Source organism: Pteropus vampyrus, unplaced genomic scaffold (assembly GCF_000151845.1).
Source record: "Pteropus vampyrus isolate Shadow unplaced genomic scaffold, Pvam_2.0 Scaffold8, whole genome shotgun sequence".
Classification (NCBI taxonomy): domain Eukaryota; kingdom Metazoa; phylum Chordata; class Mammalia; order Chiroptera; family Pteropodidae; genus Pteropus; species Pteropus vampyrus.
The window spans coordinates 3,466,142-3,488,212 of NW_011888789.1; the positions used below are offsets into that span (position 1 = coordinate 3,466,142).

General features: G+C 37.7%; 1 protein-coding gene across 5 annotated transcripts; it reads left to right on the forward strand.

Annotated features, from left to right (window-relative positions):
• The first annotated feature begins 89 nt into the window (after positions 1–89).
• On the forward strand, positions 90–18,991 carry LOC105299699 (zinc finger protein 705A-like). 5 transcript variants are annotated; one of them, XM_011371555.2, is made up of 9 exons: positions 90–298; positions 2,420–2,578; positions 7,875–7,943; positions 8,848–8,918; positions 14,400–14,486; positions 16,141–16,267; positions 17,005–17,088; positions 17,592–17,674; positions 18,145–18,991. In XM_011371555.2, the coding sequence occupies exons 3-9, from the start codon at positions 7,901–7,903 to the stop codon at positions 18,790–18,792; spliced, it is 1,143 nt and encodes a 380-aa protein (XP_011369857.1). In that variant the 5' UTR covers positions 90–298; positions 2,420–2,578; positions 7,875–7,900; the 3' UTR covers positions 18,793–18,991. The 5 variants fall into 5 exon arrangements, with proteins under 5 accessions (XP_011369857.1, XP_011369875.1, XP_023393962.1 ...); XM_011371573.2 differs by lacking the exon at positions 7,875–7,943; XM_023538194.1 differs by lacking the exons at positions 7,875–7,943; positions 8,848–8,918.
• The last annotated feature ends 3,080 nt before the right edge of the window (positions 18,992–22,071 follow it).

Here is a 22,071-nt window from a genome sequence, read left to right on the forward strand (position 1 = left end):
GCGGAGGAACGCCAGGCCAGCCCACCACAAGCCCCGCCTCCAAGGCTCCGCCCCCCCAGTTCGCAGTTGCTTGCCGACCCGGAAGCAGATTTCCCAGGTCAAGGGTCCAGTTTCCTGGAGCGAGTTTTAGTATTTAGTTCAAACTTGCACGTTGATGTTCTCAGCGCCGCGTCCTCCACACCCGGAGTCCAGGATCCTGGGGACATTACAGAACCCGCATTCGCTATCTCCAGTCGGGGGGAGCTCCGCCTAGTCAAGAACCGCTTTGCTGCCAGATCTGGATCCGCGTCAGTTTCAGGTAAAATAGCTCCGCGACCAGACCCTGCCTCGACCTTTCTGTCTTGTTTGTTTTCACCGTCTCTTCTTTCCACCCGCGCAGTGTCTGGAGGCGGTTTTGCGGTGCCTGGGGGTAGCTGCCAGTAGCCCCGCCCTCCTCCTACCTTGGGGTTCTAGAGACCCCAGCCCTCTCCTGAGTCAACCTCCCCATTCTGGCGTAGTTCTGGGGCCCAGCTCTGCTGCTCCTCAGGCCTCCCCTTCACAGTCCCCGCCTCAGGGAGGCCCCAGAACCCCGTGCTGGGGCACTCACCTGCCCCTGTACTATGACACTCCTTGTTCTGTTTCCAGACCCATCCCACTGGCTGTGCTTGTCAAGGTGTGTTTACATTTCTGGTGTCCACTGGAAAAATGTGCTCTTCCTGGGCAGGATTATGTTTATTCTAGTCCTGTGAATGCAGGGGCGAGGCGGGTGATGAGGAAATGGAGACCAAGGGAGAACCAGAGAGACAGAGTGAGTTAGGGAGAGTGAAGGAGGAACAGGAGGAGGGTAAAACTGAGGAGGGAGGGTGAGTTCGGTGGATTTGGAAAGACACAGTAAGAATGAAAGAGAGTGACCTAGGCAAAAAGCAGTGAGAGAAATGAAAATAGACAAAAAGAGGATCAGCAGAGAGATGAAAGAGAACAGACTAGGAGGAGGGAGTTTTGACCAACAGTAGAAATGGGGGCAAAGGAAGGGTAGATCTCAAATTCATTAGAGTTTTGTTCTTAATTTCCAATCTGTATTCCCTTTCAAATGTATTGTGTCCAATTCAGATTATGCGGTCTCAATGGTTTTCCAACCTTTTTTATATGTTAATGACATCCTATGGTGCTTAGCAAATAATTTTACACTATTTCAATGTGTTCTTGGTAAGGATATTGGTGATTTTTTTACTTTGACAATCAAAACCTACTTTAACCAATTAGTCTAATATTCAACGTCTTTCTCCCCATGTTATCTTTTAACTAAGTGGGCTGTGAGCTAAAGTTTCCAATTAAATACATGTTCTCTTTGCCCTGTCTCTGAAAATGATCAAGGATGAACTGGATTGTTATGGAATTTTGTCAGATGTTCTGGAAAAGAGGAGTTAGATATTTTAGATCATTGTGATTAAAACCATGAAAGAGAAGTGGCTCTTGCTCAGTAGTTTGAAACATGATCTATAATTTTTAAGGACAAGGATGAGAACTGCCACTATCCCATCTGGGCCATGTCATTCCTGTGAGAACAATGCTGGTTCCTCTATTTTGGCCACCTAATGTTCCTCCTTGCCTGCCCCACAGTCACAAGGCAGCTTAATAGGGGAGAGCCCAGACTTTTTAAACTAAGTGTACATTCAAAAATATCTCTCCAGTGAGAAGGAGGGAAGGGGCACTGACTTTGTAAAGGCAGCTTGGAGAAGGAATATGAAGCTATTTGGGGGTTAAAGATCCGCAGAATAGGAAGGAGTCTGAGAAGCTCAGGAGCAGAAAAAAATTTGGTACATATTGAATGGATGTAAAAATATAAATTTTGTAGAGCTTCATTTCTAGCGATGATATCTATGAAATGCTTAATGTCTTATCTGAGGTACTCAAAAGATTAAGAGTAGCGGGGAAGAGTTTTTTTTTAAGTTCATAACGTTTAATGAATCATAGAAACTTTATTAGACAGTATTAATATTTTTTTAATAGCATATATTAGAAACAAATATATTTCAGGACAGCAGAATTCTCACTGAACCAGTTTCCATCAGAAGGCTGAGTGATATATGAAAACATCAGATTTAATGTAAAAAATAACTCCTCTTGCTTGGATTTGTTTAATTGCTATATGATTTTCAAAGTGGCTTATTATTTGTTGACTATAAGTTTTCTTTGTTGCAAATAAGCTGTTATTTTGATTTTCTGTGTAATCCACACTCATGTCATAACAGCTGTCATCTTTTTTCTTTTAAAAATATTAAATGGATTTTTATTTAGATGTGTTCATTATTCCAAAATGCTGAAATACAAATGAGCAAAAATATTATAAGCTATAAAAATACATCTGGAAAATAATCTGTCGTTCAGAGACAACTTTTATATTGCTTTATTTAAATGTTTCTGTGTATGTGCCTTCTAGAGAATCTAGTCTCCCTGGGAGGTGGCTGACTCAGGGACCATGCCCTGCCCCCCAGCGCTCAAAAGCTCCACCTATCCTGAACATTAAGGCTACAGCACTTTCTTGGCCCTGACTGTCTTGCTGCACTTTCTGACTTCTGTTCCACCCTACCACCTTCAGGTATGTACTTCTGGCATCTTGCTTCTGAACCTGGAGATGTTGTGGGAGACTGGGTTGGTCCCTCTGTGCCCTCCTCTGTGTTTGTAGATCTGTAGAGTGGCTTGAACAGTTCCTTGATTCTGGGGCATAGTACTTACAAAATACTTCACAGGCTCCAGAGGAAAGGGACCACCTCTCTATCCTTCCATGCTTGTTCTTTCTATTCCTGGGCCCCGAGGAGTCTTAGGAAATTTTTCATTGAGCCTGGTGGGCCACAGATGTCCTCTCTGGGCCTTGCACACAGGCATGAGTGGTTGCTCATCCCCAAGGTGATTTATAATATTTTCCAGAGGCTCAGGCAGGCCATGATGTCCTTGTCCAGTCTTTCCTGTCAGAATGGCCACTCAGGACTCTTGGAAAATTTGTGGGCACTCATATCTGGAAAGGGCACCGGGACTGACCTGGAAGCATCTGTGTGTTTATATGTATTTTGGGGAAATCCTCTGTAGTTCCTTTCAGTAAGTTTGACACCCTGAGTAGAAAGTGAACATTGATTTAGTGTTGCCTAACAACAGATATAAATCATAATTGTAATAATTACAATCATGATGATTAACAACAATAATAATAATGGTCTTTATGGTGAAAACAATCATAATAAGAAACCAAAGGAGATGGGCAAATAGAATCCAGACTTCTGTGAGTGAATGACCAGATACCCAGAGCAGGACTCGGTGTCGTGTCCCTCAGAATCTTAGATCTGCTCCCTGAAATGTGTTCCCTAAAGGTGAAGAACAAGCAGAAGGAGAGAAATAGAAACACCGGAAGTGGGTCATAGGTGATAACAAGGACTTCTCAGAGATTGCCTGTAGGTGAGGCTTGCTGGGAGGACAAGAGCCCAGGTCCACAGCCTGCCTGCTGCCCCCACACCCATCCCTGTCTTGGAGCCTGGACATCTGGCAGGAGTGAGGGACCTCTTTGGAATGCAGACTGGATTGCTGATCCACTTCCTGCCCCTCTACAAGGAACATTAAGCCCCCAGAATTGTCGCAGCCCTCAGTGCCAGCTGCCTTTCTGCCATCTGCTTTTCTCAGGTCCTTCAACATCTGCACATGTCTGTTACTATATTTCTGTCTGGGGCTGCTGGAAGGTGTCATCCCTGTTCCTCTGGCTGTCAGGTGGAGAAAACAGGCAGCAGGAACAGATCCTGGAGAACTTAGACAATTCTCTGTGTGGAATGCTGGAAATAAAACACCAAAGGAAAAAGGGGATAATAATTATGAACAAAGGAGAGAATGGGAAAGATTTTTAATAATTGTAAACTATGGTCCCTCAAAAATAACAATTCAGAGCCAGTTAGATCCCATTCTACCTAGAATAGACTTTATAAAGAATTCCATGAGATCCTCTGTGAGAGAAGGATTGTTTATTTAAAGAATGATGCAGTAACACATGGTGATCCACTGGCAAGAAAATATAGTCGAGTAGGAAACTCTTAAAAATGCCATGATGTGTTGGATAACTGCATAGAGCAGGAGTATTATAAAAGTTCCTCCAAAATAGGCATCATACAGAGGTGCTCAAAATAATGGATATATCTTTATAGATATATGTAGGCATATAGATATATAGAATGTATATGAGAAAATAATTTTCTATATGCATAGAAAGGCAAAGCATTTAAACAAGGATGTAGTAATGTAAACATGCCTTGCTTAATCTCCTCTGACTGCTAACATTAACCAGAGTGAAAAATCCTGCTTCATATGATAATGAAAAAAAAGTATCTTCATACATTGCATATAGAGCCATTAAGTGTGCTACATTTGGAGTTTAGCAACCAGGCAATATCTGTTCACTTTGAAACACACATGAGCCCATGACTAGCAATGAATGCACCTTCTGTGAGTGTCCCTCAAAGTAATAAACACATTATTAATTAAGTATGTCAAAGACATTCATGTTGATACCACTTTGAGGCAGGAGAAACAAACTAAAAATCAAGCATTGAGCAAATGGTTAATTTGAGGTTCACTTTTGTTTTGGAACAATAGAGAAATTTAAGGTATAATTTATGTCTCTGGCAGAATACTCAGAGCATTCCAGGCTGTGTTTTTGTTTTTGTTTTTTGTTTTTGTTTGTTGTTGTGGTAAAATACACATATAACATTTGCCATCTTAACCGTTTTAGAATGTACAGGTAAGTATATTAAGTATATTCACATTGTTGTCTAAACTGTAACTACCATTCATTTCCAGAACTCTTTCATTTGCAAAACTGAAACTATATCCATTAAACAATAACTCCCCATTCCCTCTTCCCCCATCCCCTGGCAGCCACCATCCTACTTTCTGTATCTATGAATATGACTGATCATATAAGCGGAATCATAACATATTTGTCTTTGTGACTGGCTTATTTCACTTACTGAGAAGCATATTCACTGAAGTGTTTTAAGGTGTGGAAGTTTTAAAAAATGAGTAGTAACCGGGTCTCTCTACTTCTGTACATGACTACTTGTTAGCCTGGACGAATTGGTGAGAGAAGGATCATTTAAGTCCACCTCCACTGAAAGACATCATTTTGTCAAAGAAATCTTCTTAAACAGACATACTTTTTTTTCTAGAGTATCAAGCAGCCCTAGGACCTCTTCTCCTAGGTTTCCCCATCAGCATGGACCTGGCAGTACCTCCAGAGGTGTTTCAGGAGTTTTGTCTGTGAACTAATATCAATAGTAATGATGCCCATGAATTAACAGGGACCAAACAAACAAACAAACAAACAAAAATGAAGTGGGATTATGGGTAGGATTGGGAGAACTGCTGATGAATGGACTCTACCCTCACTCTTGAATTAAAAAGGTAATGAGGGAGCAGCAGCTGAAAATAAAAGTAATCCAGAAGTGTTTTATTTATTTTTTTAAATTCAGATTTCAGATTGGGAGATAAATGTTAAGAGGATGGATCATATTGAGAGAGAGTTGTAAGATAAAGTGTATATTTTATAAGTAATAACAAAATTCATGATATGGCAGGAAATTATAGGACCCAAACATAAAGATCCTAGGTGGAATTATAAGTAATTCCTCACCTGTTATGGGAGAGATGGCATAAACAATGGATGTGAGTGCAAGACTACTTTAAAATTTAATGGTTAGAAGTGCCTACCTCCAAAATTATCTACTTCATTTGTGAAATAAATTATAAACCATCTGATGAATGAAAGAGGAAAAATGAGTCTGGAAATCCATCATTCATACCAAAGGTTTGAAATACTATTTATTTTGCATGGTAGTTGGAATTGACATGCAAAACCTAATGGGATTGCCAGACATTTTTGAGAAATAAACAAAATGACCGGAATAAAAATAAAAAAAAAAGAAATAAAAAAAATGGCATATTTATGGTGTCTCCTGGTAGAATTACTTTGCTATGGGAGCCAGAAATCTTAAGCCAGAAGATTTTATCTCTGCAGGCATAGGAATTCCACTTAAATGTATAATTAAATTGTGAATGATGGTGATAAAACTATAACTACATTGTGCTATGAATTAACATTTTTTTAAAAAAAAATTTCCTATTAGCCAAAAAGTTAGGTTGGCTTCTCATTTTTATTGAATAGCTAATAAAGTCTTAGCATGTTCTTGAAAGTACTATGTGGCCAGTGTTACTGTGCAACACTCCCCTTCTCCTTATTAGTCATATAGTTTATTTTTGTCACATCAAAATGTGTATTGTAAATTTTTGTATTCATTCATCTTCCATTTTATTTTTAAGTTCAGATTTCCTCCAGGGATTTTGAACTTTATGTCCATAGAATCCCAGTGTGTCTGGTTCTCTGCATATCTGTTTTTAGACATTTGTTATATCAAAGCAACATCTTACAGTCTTTAAATTTTATTCTGTCAACATTTACTCCACCAATTTCATGTCCTGTTTTTGACTGTTTGTGTTCCTTTCCCATTTTTGTCTTGAATCTATTTTATTATTTTAACCGCCTCCCCAAGATTCTAGATCTGTGATATCTAATATAGTAACTACTGGTCGCATGTGGCTATTCAACTTCAACTGATTAAAATTAAATAACTATGTCATATCCATAGTAATGCTAGCCAGATTTCAGATGTTTTGTAACCACATATGCCTGGTAGCTGTGGTATTGTACAATGCAGATATAGAACGTTTTCTCCATCACAGAAAGTTCCACTGAGCATATTGATCTACATCTTAAGTTTTTACTCTACCATTTTGGCTTATGAATAATTTATTTTCTAATTCTTCAAGTTAATTGCTCTTAAGAGTTTCCTCAAGTGAATTTTTCCATTTTATTTCTTTTTGAGGTAGGTACTTATATTATTGTAACCCTTTTTAAATTAATAAAAAAAATTAAGACAAAATTTTCTATGAATGATGTTCTAACTTTGTTCCAATGGTACTTTTATATAATATGTTCAAGTATTATTTTTCATAATGTCTATTTTGAAAAAATTATGGCAAGGTTATTTAAAAGATTTTAAGTTGGCATATTGTGTCTTCTGTGGTTATTATGTTCTGGTCTCCTTTATTGAATTAAATCATAAAATTATTTATGTCATATCATTTCCTTTGTTGTCTTTACCAGTAACATGGATTTTATAGTTGTGGGCTTGTCTTTCACAGCTTTCAATTTCTTTCCAATCCTTTCAATAGTTTTTACTTAATCCTTTTCCTTTTGGTCATTTTAAAGCATGTCATCCACATAAGTGATTTTTTAGCATTGTCTCTTTTCCTTTCTTTTATTTCCCAACATGGTCTCTTCTCACGTGATTTTCGTTTTACTTTTGGAAATTTTGGAGCTCTGCCAAATCACTTTTTCTTCTCTTGTCTTGTAAATCTTTGACTTGCATTCTTGTAATTCCGTTTTGAAGTTCTATTAATTAAAGTTTCTAATAAATTGTAATTCTTCCATTACTAAAATTATTGGATAATTTTTAAATGATGCTTTCCTCCAGGGCAAAGGATTTCTTGAATATTAATATTCAGTTACCTTTTTACTTCTACCTCCTTTATACTTTATCTTTTATAATAGTTACTGCATTGGTTTTTTTTTTTTTTTCCCCCAAGTAATTTTCATTGAGTTGAGTTGTCAGTAAACCACATGAATTCATGGTAGTAGTTTAGAGAGACATATGTCAGGATTGTACTGTAGCAGGAACTCTTCCCTAGGTCAAAATAATGACTGTTTAGCACAGGACATTTGAAAAATTTGTGGGACCTTGTTGGGGTTTTCCATAATCTAAGAAAGATCAGCTCCTGATCAGCTGCTTTTTATTTACTAGTTCTCATCCACTCATGATCTTCTTGGATGCCTACAACTTGGAAGCATGGACAGAGCACAGTGCTATCTGGTACATTCTTCCCGTTCATAGGGCTGTCTTGTTTCATACGCATAGGGTTCCCTGGATATCCCTATATTTCATTAGAAGAAAAATTCTAAAGTTAAAATATTATTTTTCATTTCAATCTAAATTTGCCTTGAAGTCAAAATCCAACATAATCCCATGGTTAAAGCCTTATTAGTTTGCCTAGATCTTCCTTCTTTCTCCTATATTTTCTGAATAACTCAAATTGGTAAACCATATTTATGGAGTATCTTTTAAGCATTGTGAACTGTCCTGGGTATTGGCTGCCTTTCCCTAGTTATCAGATCCTTGCATTAATCTGGGGATTCTCTTTCAGATCTGATTGAAAGCTCTGTCCTCCCTGTTTGGTGACTTACAGAGGAAAATAAGAGGAAACAGTGCCCAAAATCCAGTTTTCACCCCCCACACCCAGATATTTAAACAACCTTCCAGTTCCTCAGACCCCTTCACTCATCCTAGAAGGCAAAAGATTCAAATTCTTCATTATAGTACATGTATACAACAGGCAGAGAGCAGAGCTTGGTAACTATCTTGACACTGCTTGTTTTTGTGATGCCGAAGGCATTTTCTTTCCTATGCATTACAGAAAGATTCAAATTTCTAGATATGGACTACTGGCCAAGGGGAGGGCTATTCTACTATTCTGAGAAGAGCAGGCACCTCAAAGCTCAGGGTAGAGGCAGGGGTTCGCAGGGTATAGAGTGTAGGGCCTAGTCCAAGCACCCTGAAATGGAAAACACTGGTATAAGAGCTCGGGGCACAATTGGAGCAGGCCATCCAACCAGTTTCTGGCCTTGTGGCCATGGAGGAGGACAGCAAGGGCTCAGAGGAGGAATCTTTGGCTCCCCTCAGTTTTGGAGATGACTGTGTCAATTTTCTCCCTTTGCAGAGTTTGTAAGCTTTGGAAGGTGCTCGCTGAATATTCTGCACTATGGTGATATGTACCTGATACCTTACAGGGTATGTATGGACTCTATTTGGGAAAATGCTTGAGAGACTTTGTGGTATACCTAGGATGGCAGTTCTCACACAGAAGCCACCCTGGGCTCCTCGAGGGTTTATAGATGATGGTTCAGTCAAGTTCTGATATTATCTAAGGGCCTGAACATCATCCAAGGGCCCTGAACATCATATTGCACTTCCTGATTCAATTGAAGGCAGTTGATTTTAGTCCCTTGATTGTCAGACTGTTTGGCTCTTGCAGGGAGAGACCCCTGTTATAAGGCATCTCTCTTGGAGATACATGGGATCAGGGTTCCAGTGTGGGAGGCTACCTGATCTGAGGCATAAATATTTCAAAATTCCTACTTTAATTAAGGAAGTTTGCAAGAAGATGTATTTATTGCAGTGACTCATAGTGTTCCAAATGTGAGCACTTTACACTCATTAACCCATTTTTACCTCTCAACGATCCTACGAAGGAGTATGGGCCATCTCTCCATTCGTGCATCACCAGCATGTGGGGAAGCCGGGGCCCTGGCAGGCTGTGTCCGTAGCCTGGGCCCTTAACCTCTGGGCATTCAACTTCAGGAGAAACTAGTTTAGCATTCTTTTGTCCTTAAGGCACTCATACTCCGTGATGATAATGATGATGGTGACGGTGACGATGATGATGATGACAATTACTAAAAAAAATCAGATGCTTGTACTTAAAATTAATGGTATATTGCAATATTTTTTTTCAAAAACAGTTTGATCTTTTATATCTCTTTATCTCCATATATCTTAAGATATGTTCTTAGTCTTTCAAACGTTTAATATTTTCAAAAACAGTTAAAGCATATCTTTTTTACAGTAAAATCAATCGTGAAGCTAAACCATTTATTCTATGAAGCCCTAATATTTTGAAACTCATAGGGTTTTACTGTCCTTAATCATTAACTAAATCTGACTTGAAGAGAACTACAGTGAACTCTTTTTATTCCTCGGTGGTAAAATATGCACAATTGAGATACCTGGAAAATATGTCCTTTGCATGTATATTTTAAGCACAAATGTTTCTACTTAGAGTCACCTTGATGCACACAGCCTGAAAGATTTAAATAGATTACAGATTCTCTCAAAGAGCAGATCTCTTGCTTTTGCTTTCTACAGTATTGCCCATAACAACCAACATCCACAAAAATAGTGAGACTTTTCAGAAAAGAGATGAGGGTTGCTTTTGAGACTTTTAGAAGGATGAAGAATTAAAGAGCATAATCTTTTGGTGAAATAAGAGACAAACAGATTATTGAAACACAGTGGGTAGCCCAGAAATACACCCACACAAATACAGTCTTTGTGTGGATATATTTGATATTTTGCAAAGAAGCAAAACAATACAGTGGAGAAAAAAAGTCTTCAAAAGGGGAAGGGTAACAACTGGAAATCCACATTAAAAAAAAAAAAAAAAGAATCTAGACATAGACCATACACCCTTTTCAAAAGTTACCTGAAAAAATACAGTAGACTTAATTGTAAAACACAAAACTATAAAACTTTTAGAAGAAAACATAGGAGAAAAATTTAGATGACTTTGGGTTTGGTAGTAACTTTTTAGATCAATACCAAAGATATGGTCCATGAAAGAAGTAATCGATAACCTGGGCTTGATTAAAATGAAAAGCTTCTGGTCTGTTAAAAACACTGTTTAGAAAATAAGAATACAAGCCAGAAGCTGAAAGAAAATATTTGCAAAACACATTTGATAAAGGACTATTATCTACAATTTATAAAATACTCTTAAAACTCAGCAACAAGAAAATGAACAACCCCATGAAAAATGACAAAAGATCTGAACAGGCACCTCACCAAAGAAGATACACAGATAGGAAATAAGCATATGAAAAGATGCTCAACATATGTCATTAGAGATTTGCAAATTAAAACAAAAATGAGATATCACTCCTTGTCTATTAGAAAATCAAAAATACTGAGAACACCAGATAATGGTGAGGAGCAGCAGGAACCCTCATTCCTTTTTGGTAGGATTGCAAACTGTTGCAGCCACTCTGAAAGACAGTTTAGAAGTTTTTTACAAAATTAAACATTCTTATCATATGATCCATCAATCGTGCTTCTTGCTATTTATCCAGCTGAGTTGGAAAATATATGCCCACACAAAAACCTGAACATGAATGTTTTATTAGTAGCTTTACTCATAATTGTCAAAACTTGGAAGCAACCAAGGTGTTCTTAAGTAATATAATGGGTAAATAAATTGTGGTATATTCCAAACAATGGAATTTTATTCAGCAGTAAAAAGAAATGAGCTATCAAGCCTTGAAGACACATAGAGGAACTTTAAATGCATATGACTAAGTAAAAGAAGCCAATCTGAAAAGATTGCATATTGTTTGATTCCAACTATATGACATTCTGGAAAAATCAAACCTATGAAGACAGTAAAAAGATCAGTGGTTGTCAGGGTTTGAGTCAGAGGAGAGATGAATAGGCATAGCACAGAGGTTCTTTAGGGCGGTGAGTCTATTCTGTACAATACTTTTGACATTATACATTTTCCAAAACTCATAGAATGTACAACACCAAGAGTGAACACTAATGTAAACTATGAACTTCGGGTAATAATGCTGTGTCAATGTAGGTTCATTAACTGTTACAAAAGTACCACTCTGGTGGCGGATGTTACAGTGAGGAAGGCTGTTTATTTGTGTGGACAGGTGGTATTTAGGAACTGTACTTTCCCCCCAATTTTGCTTTGAACCTAAAATGACTCAAAAATAAAGTGTTTTTAGAAAAAGAAAGGACATTATCTGCTTTTCTTCATTACATCTGTATGAATAACCTAGTTAGTATTTTGTTAAAAAAGGCCTGCCTTGATTAATTTTATATTGACTGGCATCCAGATTAATCAGAGTATATGTTTTGATTTATATGATTGATGAGGCTATCAATTGCTTATAAAGATAGATCTCCATCAAGAGCGTGATTTATCTAGAGAGAAGAAGCTCTGAGATCTTTCGTATGGTGACTGCATCAATGAAGAGTGACTTCATTGGCTTTTCCATCTATTTGGGTTTTGTAAGTACTGGAGAGAATTTTTACTAGGAAGGATAGACACTTTTATTTCAGAAAGGTTTACAACCAGAAAATAATTGTTTGACTGCAGGCATTAGGGAGCAGGCAGCCTGAGGGTAGATTCCCTTACTGTGAACATAGAATTTCTCTGTATTTATCATATATATTGTGGTCAGAGGGAAACTTGCCTGATTTTACCATTCAAAGGTTGATTTTCCTGCATTTAGATCATCAGTATAAGATAGATAGATGATAGATAGATAGATAGATAGATAGATAGATAGATAGATAGATAGATAGATAGAGATAGATACATAGATGTATATGTACATATATACAAATTAGGTGAGCAGCCTGAAAGAATAGTAGAGTTCATTTATGTCAAAGCAGAGGGGAAGGAAAAGGCTAACTTTGATTGGAGTTCAGTGAAAGTATCTCTCTGTAATTGAGATTTCAACTAAAATGGAAGTAAAATGTGTGTGGGGTGGGAAGTTTGTATATGGGGATTAAGTTTGTATAGGTGGAAATGAAGGTTAATAATAGTGCCCAGTGTAGAGAGGTAATAGCAATGTGTTTGTTGGTTCAGTAAGGTCACAGCGGTCCCCAACCTTTTTGACACCGGGACCCGTGCTTCTATGAGAACGTAATGCCTGATGATCTCAGGTGGAGCTGAGGCGGTGACTAGCTAGTACTGGGGAGCAGCTACAAATACAGATCAAGCTTTCCTTGCTCCCCCGCTGCTCACCTCTTGCTGTGCAGCCCAGTTCCTAACAGGCCACGGACTGGTACTGGTCCACAGTTGGGGGGTTGGGGACCCCTGATGTAAAATACTCAGATGTCTCATGGAGCCATTAACTAAAGTTGGAGAATAGAAGAAGAGTGATTTTTATATTTGGAGGGATGGGGGTGTTGTCCTGAGAAATATTACATTTTAAGTGTAAGTCTGCAAGCAGAGATTATAGCTCAAAAATGGAATCCAAACAAGAAATTGGTCACTTTCATTTTAGAGATAGCAATAAAAGAAATGGAAGCAGTTGCATAAATGTGTGAGACTGCCAGGATACTATATATATATATAATTTTTTTTTTTTTAAAGGGAGTCTTGAGACATTACAGTAGTATTGAGGAGTTCTTTGCAGAGGGCATGGGAGAGGAACTGGTTATAGAGGTGATGCTCAGGTAAAACCTACTTGTAGTATGTAATTCTTAAGGAATTTGAGCATAGGAGACAGAGCAAAATTAAAATTACAGATGTATCATTTTTTCAGCTGTATGACTTATATTATTAGTTTTTTGAACCTCTTCTGGTTATGTCATTTGTTAAATTGGTAAATAAACTATAATCAGTAGGTTTTCTGTGAGGATTAAATAGATGAATATATGTAAATATCCAAACACAGAGTCACATTTGATACAAATTTATTTATTTTTGTTGTTTTCTGGTCCTCAGTTACAAATAGATGAGTTAATTCAACTTTTATGACATTTTCATCTTTCCATGAAATACTTTTGATTATTATTGGTATTTCAGAGGAGAATTTACAGTTTATAAATGTTTTCTCTATGTGTCTCTCACATACATCTTTGTGTGTATTACATATATATGCACATTCATAATACATGTGTGTTTGTGTCTAATGAAATTCAAGGATACTGTGCCTAATGAAGATTAATATAAAATAGGATATCAAGAATTTTAGCTACCACCTTGTGAAAATATGAGATGGATCACCTAGAATTCCTCCTAAACCCCAGCCATTCTATGTTTTCTGGACATCCTTGACTTAGAGGATTGAGGCAGTACATGACATTAACATTATGACTCATGTACGTGCTCCTGCTACTTTCTGATGCAGGGGATTTTTAGAGACTAGACTGGGTGCCAATGACCTCTCCAAAAGGAGTGATTAATTAGCTCTCATAAAATAGATCCTTGGTTTCTTGATGCCCAAGGAGACTTGTGAGCAGAAAAAATGTGAAGGTCTAGATGGCTCTCTGGATGATGGAGAACCAGTGCTAGTGCATAAGGCAAGAATAATGAAATCTGAGAAATTCCCACAGTATTTATCTATAAGTAGAAACCAAAATCTCCACGTGGCATGAGTTAGGGATCACTATGCTTTGGAATCAGGAAAGGAATCAAATAACTGGATGCCATGGCCTGTTTAACATACAAAACTCAATACTTTCAATGTTCTTATCACATATCTGTATTTCTATGTTTTTTATTATCAACTATAGTCATAATCTTTCTTTTGACTCTGGAGAAAGAGGAGAGTCCTCTGTGCATTTCCTGTAGAGTATATTGCATGTTTGTTGATTATACTGGGAGTCTCAGCCAGGTGTACATTTGGGATTCATAATAGTAGGGGCTGGAAATTTTGCACAAGACCGGGGTCTCATGACTTCTTTCTCTATCCCCAGCTTTGCCTGCTTAATGTTTGGACTGTCTGTGAGAGAAAACCCAGAGAAAGACAGCTGGCAACTGAATTATTGACAATGCAGCCATTGGTGAGTAGGGAATGCCTCTTTCTACTGAAATTACATCACTATTGACAGTGTTGGGCAAGTTTCTCCTACTGGCATCAATGTTCTAAGTTCAGTCAGGAAGTATTCAAGGATCTGAGCTCCAGTGAAATACCTCCAGTATTATGAGATGGATATAGTAGGTCTCCTCAATAGCTAATATTCTTCCTAACATCATACTAATTTATTCCAGCAGGTGTGCATTTACAGAAGAGATAAGTTTTCTTTCTCTCTAATTCAGTCTGTGACCTCACTAGGAAATAATTCATTCATTAATCATGTTATTGGCTATAATGGTGTGAGGGTTGTGGTGAATAGAAATGAGCAAGGAGCAGAACATTACAGTCCATTAGGGAGGCAATGGTTTTATCAGGTAAAGGCAGTTAATTCAGTGTTACAGGTCCTGGGTGAGGGCTGTGACATGTTGAAGGGAGCATAGGAGGTTTAAACTAGAGGAAGCATGAGGAATCATTCATTTATTTTTTTCCATTTTTAAATTTAAAGTTTTGATAGAGTATATTTGTACTTTTGGACACTTCTTAAAGAGATCATTAAAATTGTTGTTCTTGTCCCAACCACACATTTTACCTTTTTGTAATTCATCTTTTATTTCATATTTGGTAACTGGAGTTAATGAATAGGGAGTATTTTTTCCTTAATTTTGTTTGCACATGAAGGAGAGGGATATAGTAGAGTAAAATTTAAGACCTGTGGAAATTTTTGAAGAGCTAGATAGACCAAAACCAATCAAGATTGTTTTTTAAGCTGTTACCATGGAGACAAGATAAAGCTACAAGAGAGATGGCAATAACTGGTGTTTGAGGTCCCAGAGAAAAACAGAATGGGAGACCTTATCTCACAGGAATGGTCAGGCTAGGACTGTCCTTCATCAGTACAGCCCTTTCAGAGGGCCCTGGCTTGTGCTGCTGAACCATCTGACCTTATAGTGTTATGAACACCTGTGTCCTGTAGCATTAAGACAGACAGTACCTACTAGTAGATCTTCAGTTTCAATGAATGCTGGAAATTGTTTCAAGGGTCTTGGACACTTTAGTGAGTAATAAGCTAATGACTTGTATTTAATACATGTTTACCTAGATAGGATAAACTTTATATATTAGTTCATTTGATCTTTCAACTAATAAAACGTCATTAAACCATTTCATAGACAAGAAATCTGAAATTCATCTAGGTCAATGATATAACCATAGTCATGGTTTAAAAGTGGCAAATCATGGTTATTGTGTGCCTTAATGATAAGTCTGGAAAGTTACTTGACATTAATTAGGAAGAGAGTTTTAGTTATGAGTCTTTAAAGGCAATTTTTATACTCATGTGTCTAGAAGTGATAATTACCAGTTTGTTGGAAAATTTCCAGGTTATATTATACCATATTTCATATAATATTTATTTAGAGTAAAAGTTTATTAATTCAGACCGTGTATATCTCTGTGATGTATCTGAAAGGCACATTCCAGCTTAGCTCTGAGAATGAACTGATGGGAACCCCAGACTCAGTTTGATCTTTCTATATACCCAGCTTCTCCACTTCTTTTTTCAATGTTGTCATCTCAACCCTCTCACTGTGGACATTGGCAGGAATTTCTCTGTCTAAACCAGAATATTCATGATGTTTTAGGAATCAGTGATGTTTGAAGATGTAGCTATAGACTTCACTCAGGAAGAGTGGGCCCTGCTGGACACATCCCAGAGAAAACTGTTCAGAGATGTGATGCTGGAAACTATTAGTCATCTGGTCTCCCTGGGTGAGTCTGTCCGCTTTTATGTATGTGTATAGATAATTGGTGGGTATGTAGGTCTTCATTTATTTATTAAATCAACAAGTATCTGGAATACACCCACTGTTTTCTACCCTGATTCTTACACACACCCACTCTACTCTCTACCCTGATTCTTTCATAGATCTTATAACTACATGAAAGAGAGTTGCTCTTTTCATTTATTTACACTTAGTTTGTTACCCCCACTAGAATGTAATCTTGATCACAATTTCATGTCTCTAATACTCAGAACAGAACTGGAAATTCAGTAAATATTTTTTGCATGCATAAGTAAATTGATAAAATATTTTCTAAATAATTATTCTGTTCTAATCACTATGCTAAAGCTTGAGACCAGAGTTAAACTAACAAAACTTGATTATTCTTATGGAACTAATGATTATTGGCATCTGTGTGAAAATAATATTCAACCCACTGTGGCGACATTTAATTTCTCCATCTTTGAAAAGACTGAGGATTCCTCATTCTGACTTTGAACATGGGCATGGACATCAGGATCCAGAGGTCCTCACTATTTTAGACACATGATCTGGATTTCTTTTCATTCTGGGGAAGGATCTTCAGTGTTTTCTTTGTTCAAGGTGTTGTTGCCTGGACTGACCATCAGTGTTCTTATTCTTCTTCAGTAGCCTGTTCTGGACTTGATTATAATGCACATATTAGGACATCTCAAAATCCATGTACCTTTTTTCCATGAATAGGGTATCATCATGCGATTTTCCAGTTGGAGCAAGGAGAAGAACTGTGGAGTGAAGGAATTGGATTTCTCCAAAGCCAGAGTTCAGGTGAGGATGAGTGCTTCAATATGAGGAGGTGCCTGGTCAGTGAACAACTATATCCTTAAGAATTCCAAGTGAAGATTTTGTTAAGTAAGTGATATTTTCTAAATTATAGATGAAGGACATTGAAGCATAATTCTTTAGATGTCATTATTCCTTCCATATGTCAATCATAATTCATGTGTCCCTTTGCCATTGGCTTTAGGGAGAAGGATATTCATATACTTACTGAAGTTAAACTTTCACATAATAACTCTTGTCCTAATCCTCCCCTTGGAAGATTTTCCCTCTCTTTACCTACCCATTATCTCATCTCCATTTTACTTTGTTCACATTTCAGTCCTGAAAATCTTATTAATTGTCAGTGCCCTATAATGTTGTTTCTACTTCTTAGAGTATTCCCCATCAAAATGCTAATTTTTGAGACATACACAGATAGGTCTTGGTGCTTTTCAGCATTTTATTCCCCTAATGCTGTTTAAATTTTTTTTTTTTTCCGATTATTTTAGGCAGAGAAAGTGCCATTAAAAAACAAGAAATAATAGCCACACAACAAATCAGCACGAAGGACACATTTATAATCATACCAATGGTAAGTTTCATGGGTGTTGACCCTGGTCATCCAAATTAAATACCTGGCAATGGGATGTTAGTAATTGAGCACAGCAGCCTGATTTATGTTAAACTCTTATTCTTTCTCTGAGCAAAGAGTTTTGGGTAGTTTGAATTAAGTGAAGGAATTAGCCTGAGGTCAAAACTATATCTTGAGATCTTAATAAAAAGATGCAGTATTTAATTGCAGGAACATTGTTCGTATGCCTAGTCTTTGAAACATATTGAATTCTTCAAAATTAATCTATAAGCTTTGCAGTTGGGAAGCTACAAAAGAGAAAACCTTTATATATGGAGGGAAGTAACACCATGTGTATACAGATAACATTGGAAAAATTTTAATTGGAGACTATCACTGAAAGATTAATATAAGACTCATATGTAGAGAACGAATGTATGAACTAATGTGGCCAAACCGTTAACAGACTTTCATCTCTTTCTCCAAAACAGAAATCTCACATTCCAGAGGATCCCTATGAATATAATGATTTGGGAGGAGATTTCACTCATAGCTCCACAATAACTCAAAATTTGTTAACTCACATGGAAAAGAAACCCTTTATCAGCAAACAGTGTCAAAATTCCCTTAGTGACCTGTCATACCTTAAACAACATAAGCAGACTTACACTAGAGGTAAATCATATGAGTGCCATCTCTGTGGGAAAGCCTTTATGAATAGCTCTACCCTTAGACGACATGAGATGACTCACACTGGAGAGAGACCGTATGAATGCCGTATCTGTGGGAATGCCTTTATTCAAAGCTCCGACCTTAGAAAACACAGTCTAACTCACACTGGAGAAAAACCGTATGAATGTCATCTATGTGGGAAAGCCTTCACTCAGTCCTCTAACCTCAGACAGCATGAGAGAACACACACTGGAGAACAACCATATGAATGTCTTCTATGTGGGAAAGCCTTCAATAAATGTTCTGCTCTTAGACGACATGAGATAACTCACACTGGAGAAAAACCGTATCGATGTCAGCTATGTGGAAAAGCCTTCAGTCAGTGTTCTGCCCTTAGACGACATGAAGGAACCCACAATGGAAAGAAAATCATGAATTCCTTTAGTAAATATTCTGACCTTAGATGACAAGGTATACATGCAACGAATGTGGAAAAAACATCAATCATAGCTTTAACATTTAAACACAGCAAGAGGACTCACACATTGAAGAAACACTGTCTGTAATCAGTGTGGAAGATCCTGCAGTCATCCATACTCATCTGACATATGCAGGTTTATGTAGAAGAGAATTGTTACGTATGACATCCATGTGGCAAAACCTTCAGTCAGAAATATAAGGAATGCAGCAGTCTTCAGCAACAGCTTTGAACTTTAAGTACACAAGAGAAATCGCATGGGGATAACTCCTTGATCTGTAATCAGTGTGGGAATGCTTTCATTTATAATTCATGGCTAAACAACATGAGCAAACTCCACTTAGGAGAACCTTTAGGTTTGTAATCACTGTGAACAAGTATTCAGCCAAGCACAAGGCATGGTGTGCATGAGAAAACTCAGTGAAGAAATAACCATTAAAACAGGATGTAAGAGAATAAAACCTTTTGAAGACTATCAAATAATTCATTCTCGAGAAATGATTCAATTAAAAATTATGAGAAATCTTTTATTCATAGAGAATACTTGTGGCACATGTGCTGATTCAGATGGTACAAAATACTCTTAGGTGTCATGAAAGAAGGAAAGTCTTCAGTGCTTATTCATTTTATAGTCAGCATTACAGTTCTCACAGTGAGAAGCTAGCAGTCCTAAAATCAAAGTGGAGAAACCTTCAGATTTCACATCAGGAAAGAGTCTAGGGAGAAAGAACCCTCTAAGAGAGCCTTTAACATACTTTTAGCAAATAATTCAGAATTTTGAGAAAATAACTATTCACCAGAAAAATGTGGCATATAAATGCAAAATAGAGTGATCCGGAAATACTGAATGCGGAATTTTATAGGAAAATAGATTACTTTTTTATAGATTATTGTAAATATTTAAACAATAAACCCTGTTCCTTAAAAATCTATTGTGTTGGTGAAGTTTTCGTTTTCTCTGTGCGGTTGTAAACACACACATTTGAGTTCCATTCTTTGGCATGTATGTTAAATTTAGCCTCTCTGAGTCTTCCCTTTCTCCAACAGCTCCTTCCACACTGCTTAGCCCCACTCGTTCCCATCAGTAGCACCTGTTTCCATCTGTGCTCTGGTGGTGACACAATAGAGACCTTCACCTCACTTGACCAGTGTCTTAGTGTGCTATGACCCCGGGTCATAGGGGCAGTATCATGGACATCTAGTGTAAACCGTTGGATAGTCTTTAGCTTTGCCTCTGCCCCTGGGAATCTCTGTGGGGCCAGAGACAGGCAGCTGTTTTTCCAGGCCAAGAACGCTCCTTGGATTTTTTCCATAATAATTTTGACCTGAACTAAGTTGGGGCACGAGTTCATCCCATGACCCCATCTCACATCTTATTCAGGTGAGGCTTGAATTACGCACCTGCTTGTTTCCCAGACTAAGCCACTGCTATGCTTCCTTCACAGCAGCCCTGAAAAAACTAATAAGATAAAATCCCCTAACCTATCAGACACTACATAAGCCCTTATTAACAATGTACTCTTTCCCAAGTAAAATGCAAGTTCTCACAAAGGAGACTTCCCTTGCTTTACCCCAGGGCTTGGAAGTATATTACCCTTCAAACCCCAATACTGAACCTAAATCTCAAGGGGAAATGCTCTCAAGAGATAACTCAGCTGATTTGTGCTCTTAAACTGGTACAATCTCCAAATTAGGTTGAGACTAATTGAATGAACACATCTCTGGGTGAAACTGAAATGTCATTTTAAAAAAAAAAATCCACAAGTGATTTACTGTGCAGGCAAGATGGAAACAGTCAAGTCGTGTGAGGATGATGAGCAACCAAAATTCAGCATCTTGGCACCCTCATTGTACAGGCAGGGGTTGCGATCAGGCAGGGACATGTGGAAGTGTGAACAAAGATTAGAGAACAAATTAGTGATTAGAAGTTCAGACCTTGGAGACAGACCCCATGGGTTCTCATTTCTACTGTCACAGCCCATGAGACCTTGTCACAGAACTTTCTGTGACTCAGTTTCCTAAATTCTTAGGTCAAAGTAGCTTAATTCCTTTATCTTAGAGTTATGAGTACTTATTTGTTGATACTGTATACATCAAATTATTATAGCTAGTAGGTACCTCGTGTTTGCAGATAAAGAATATTTTACAAATTAAATTGATACGGGTACACCACTCTTCATCTAACTTTTATATTTAAATATTTTCTAATCACTTTCTAAAAATCTGGTCATATTGTTATTACATTTAATCTGCTTAAGACAATATATAACTTACGCCAAGCTGTAGTTGATGTTAGCTGTGATCCTGAGGAGTCACACCCTCTTCCTAATGTGTCTCCAGGAGAGAAAGCAGGTCCTGCTGCCCACTGTGGGCCATTCCTGTCCTGGTGCTGGGACTCCCCAGGACATACACATTGCTTTCCCAGAGAAGCTCACGTGCCAATAGGATTTATCTCCACTGACGTATGTATGTAAGTATGTTGAGCAATTGTAGTCAGATCATTGGACTTCGGGGTGGATAAAGGATAGTTACATGACTACAAGGTGACAGAACCACACAACTAGCTTGATTTGAGCAGCACATTGACAACTTGCCTGTGAAGGGAAGTCCCTCACAGGATGACTCCTCCTAGAGGCAATAGTGTGGGGCCACCATTCAGAAGGAAAGTAGAGCAAGGGAACGTCTAGCGAAGGATGCTTCACTGTCCTGATGAATTCAGCCACAAAATGGGCATCTGAGTCAGAGAACTACAAAGAGCTAGCAGCAGCTTAGAGACGTATAGTCCTAGCAGATGGCAGGTGCTTTTTCACAGGGTGTGCAGAGCAGGCAAGCTCTAAATGGTTAAAATAATGCTAATTCAAGCTATGTTTAAAACAATTCAGTGTGTAAAAGTTTGACTTTTGTTCTGGTGGGCTTTTGAGCTAATATGCCTAGTCTGCTGGGAAGAAGTAAACACACAGGCCTCATACCTAATACAATCAGAAGCATGCTTGCAAAGTTGGAGGGAAATTATCCAGCCTTTTTTTTTTTTTTAAATATTCTGTATTCTAATTGCTTGATTCTATATTCTTGGTTCTAGTTTGCTGTCAGTAATTGTTCAGATAACTGAGATACCCTTCATGCTGAGCCTGTGTTGTGAGTTCTTGCCTCTGTGAAAATGAAATAGTAGGTATCATTTTCAAGGTACAGAGTGACCTGTGGTATCTCTAAAGGTTACACCTAATTTAGAATGTTATTTGAAATATAGCAACCCATTTTATACTCTGCT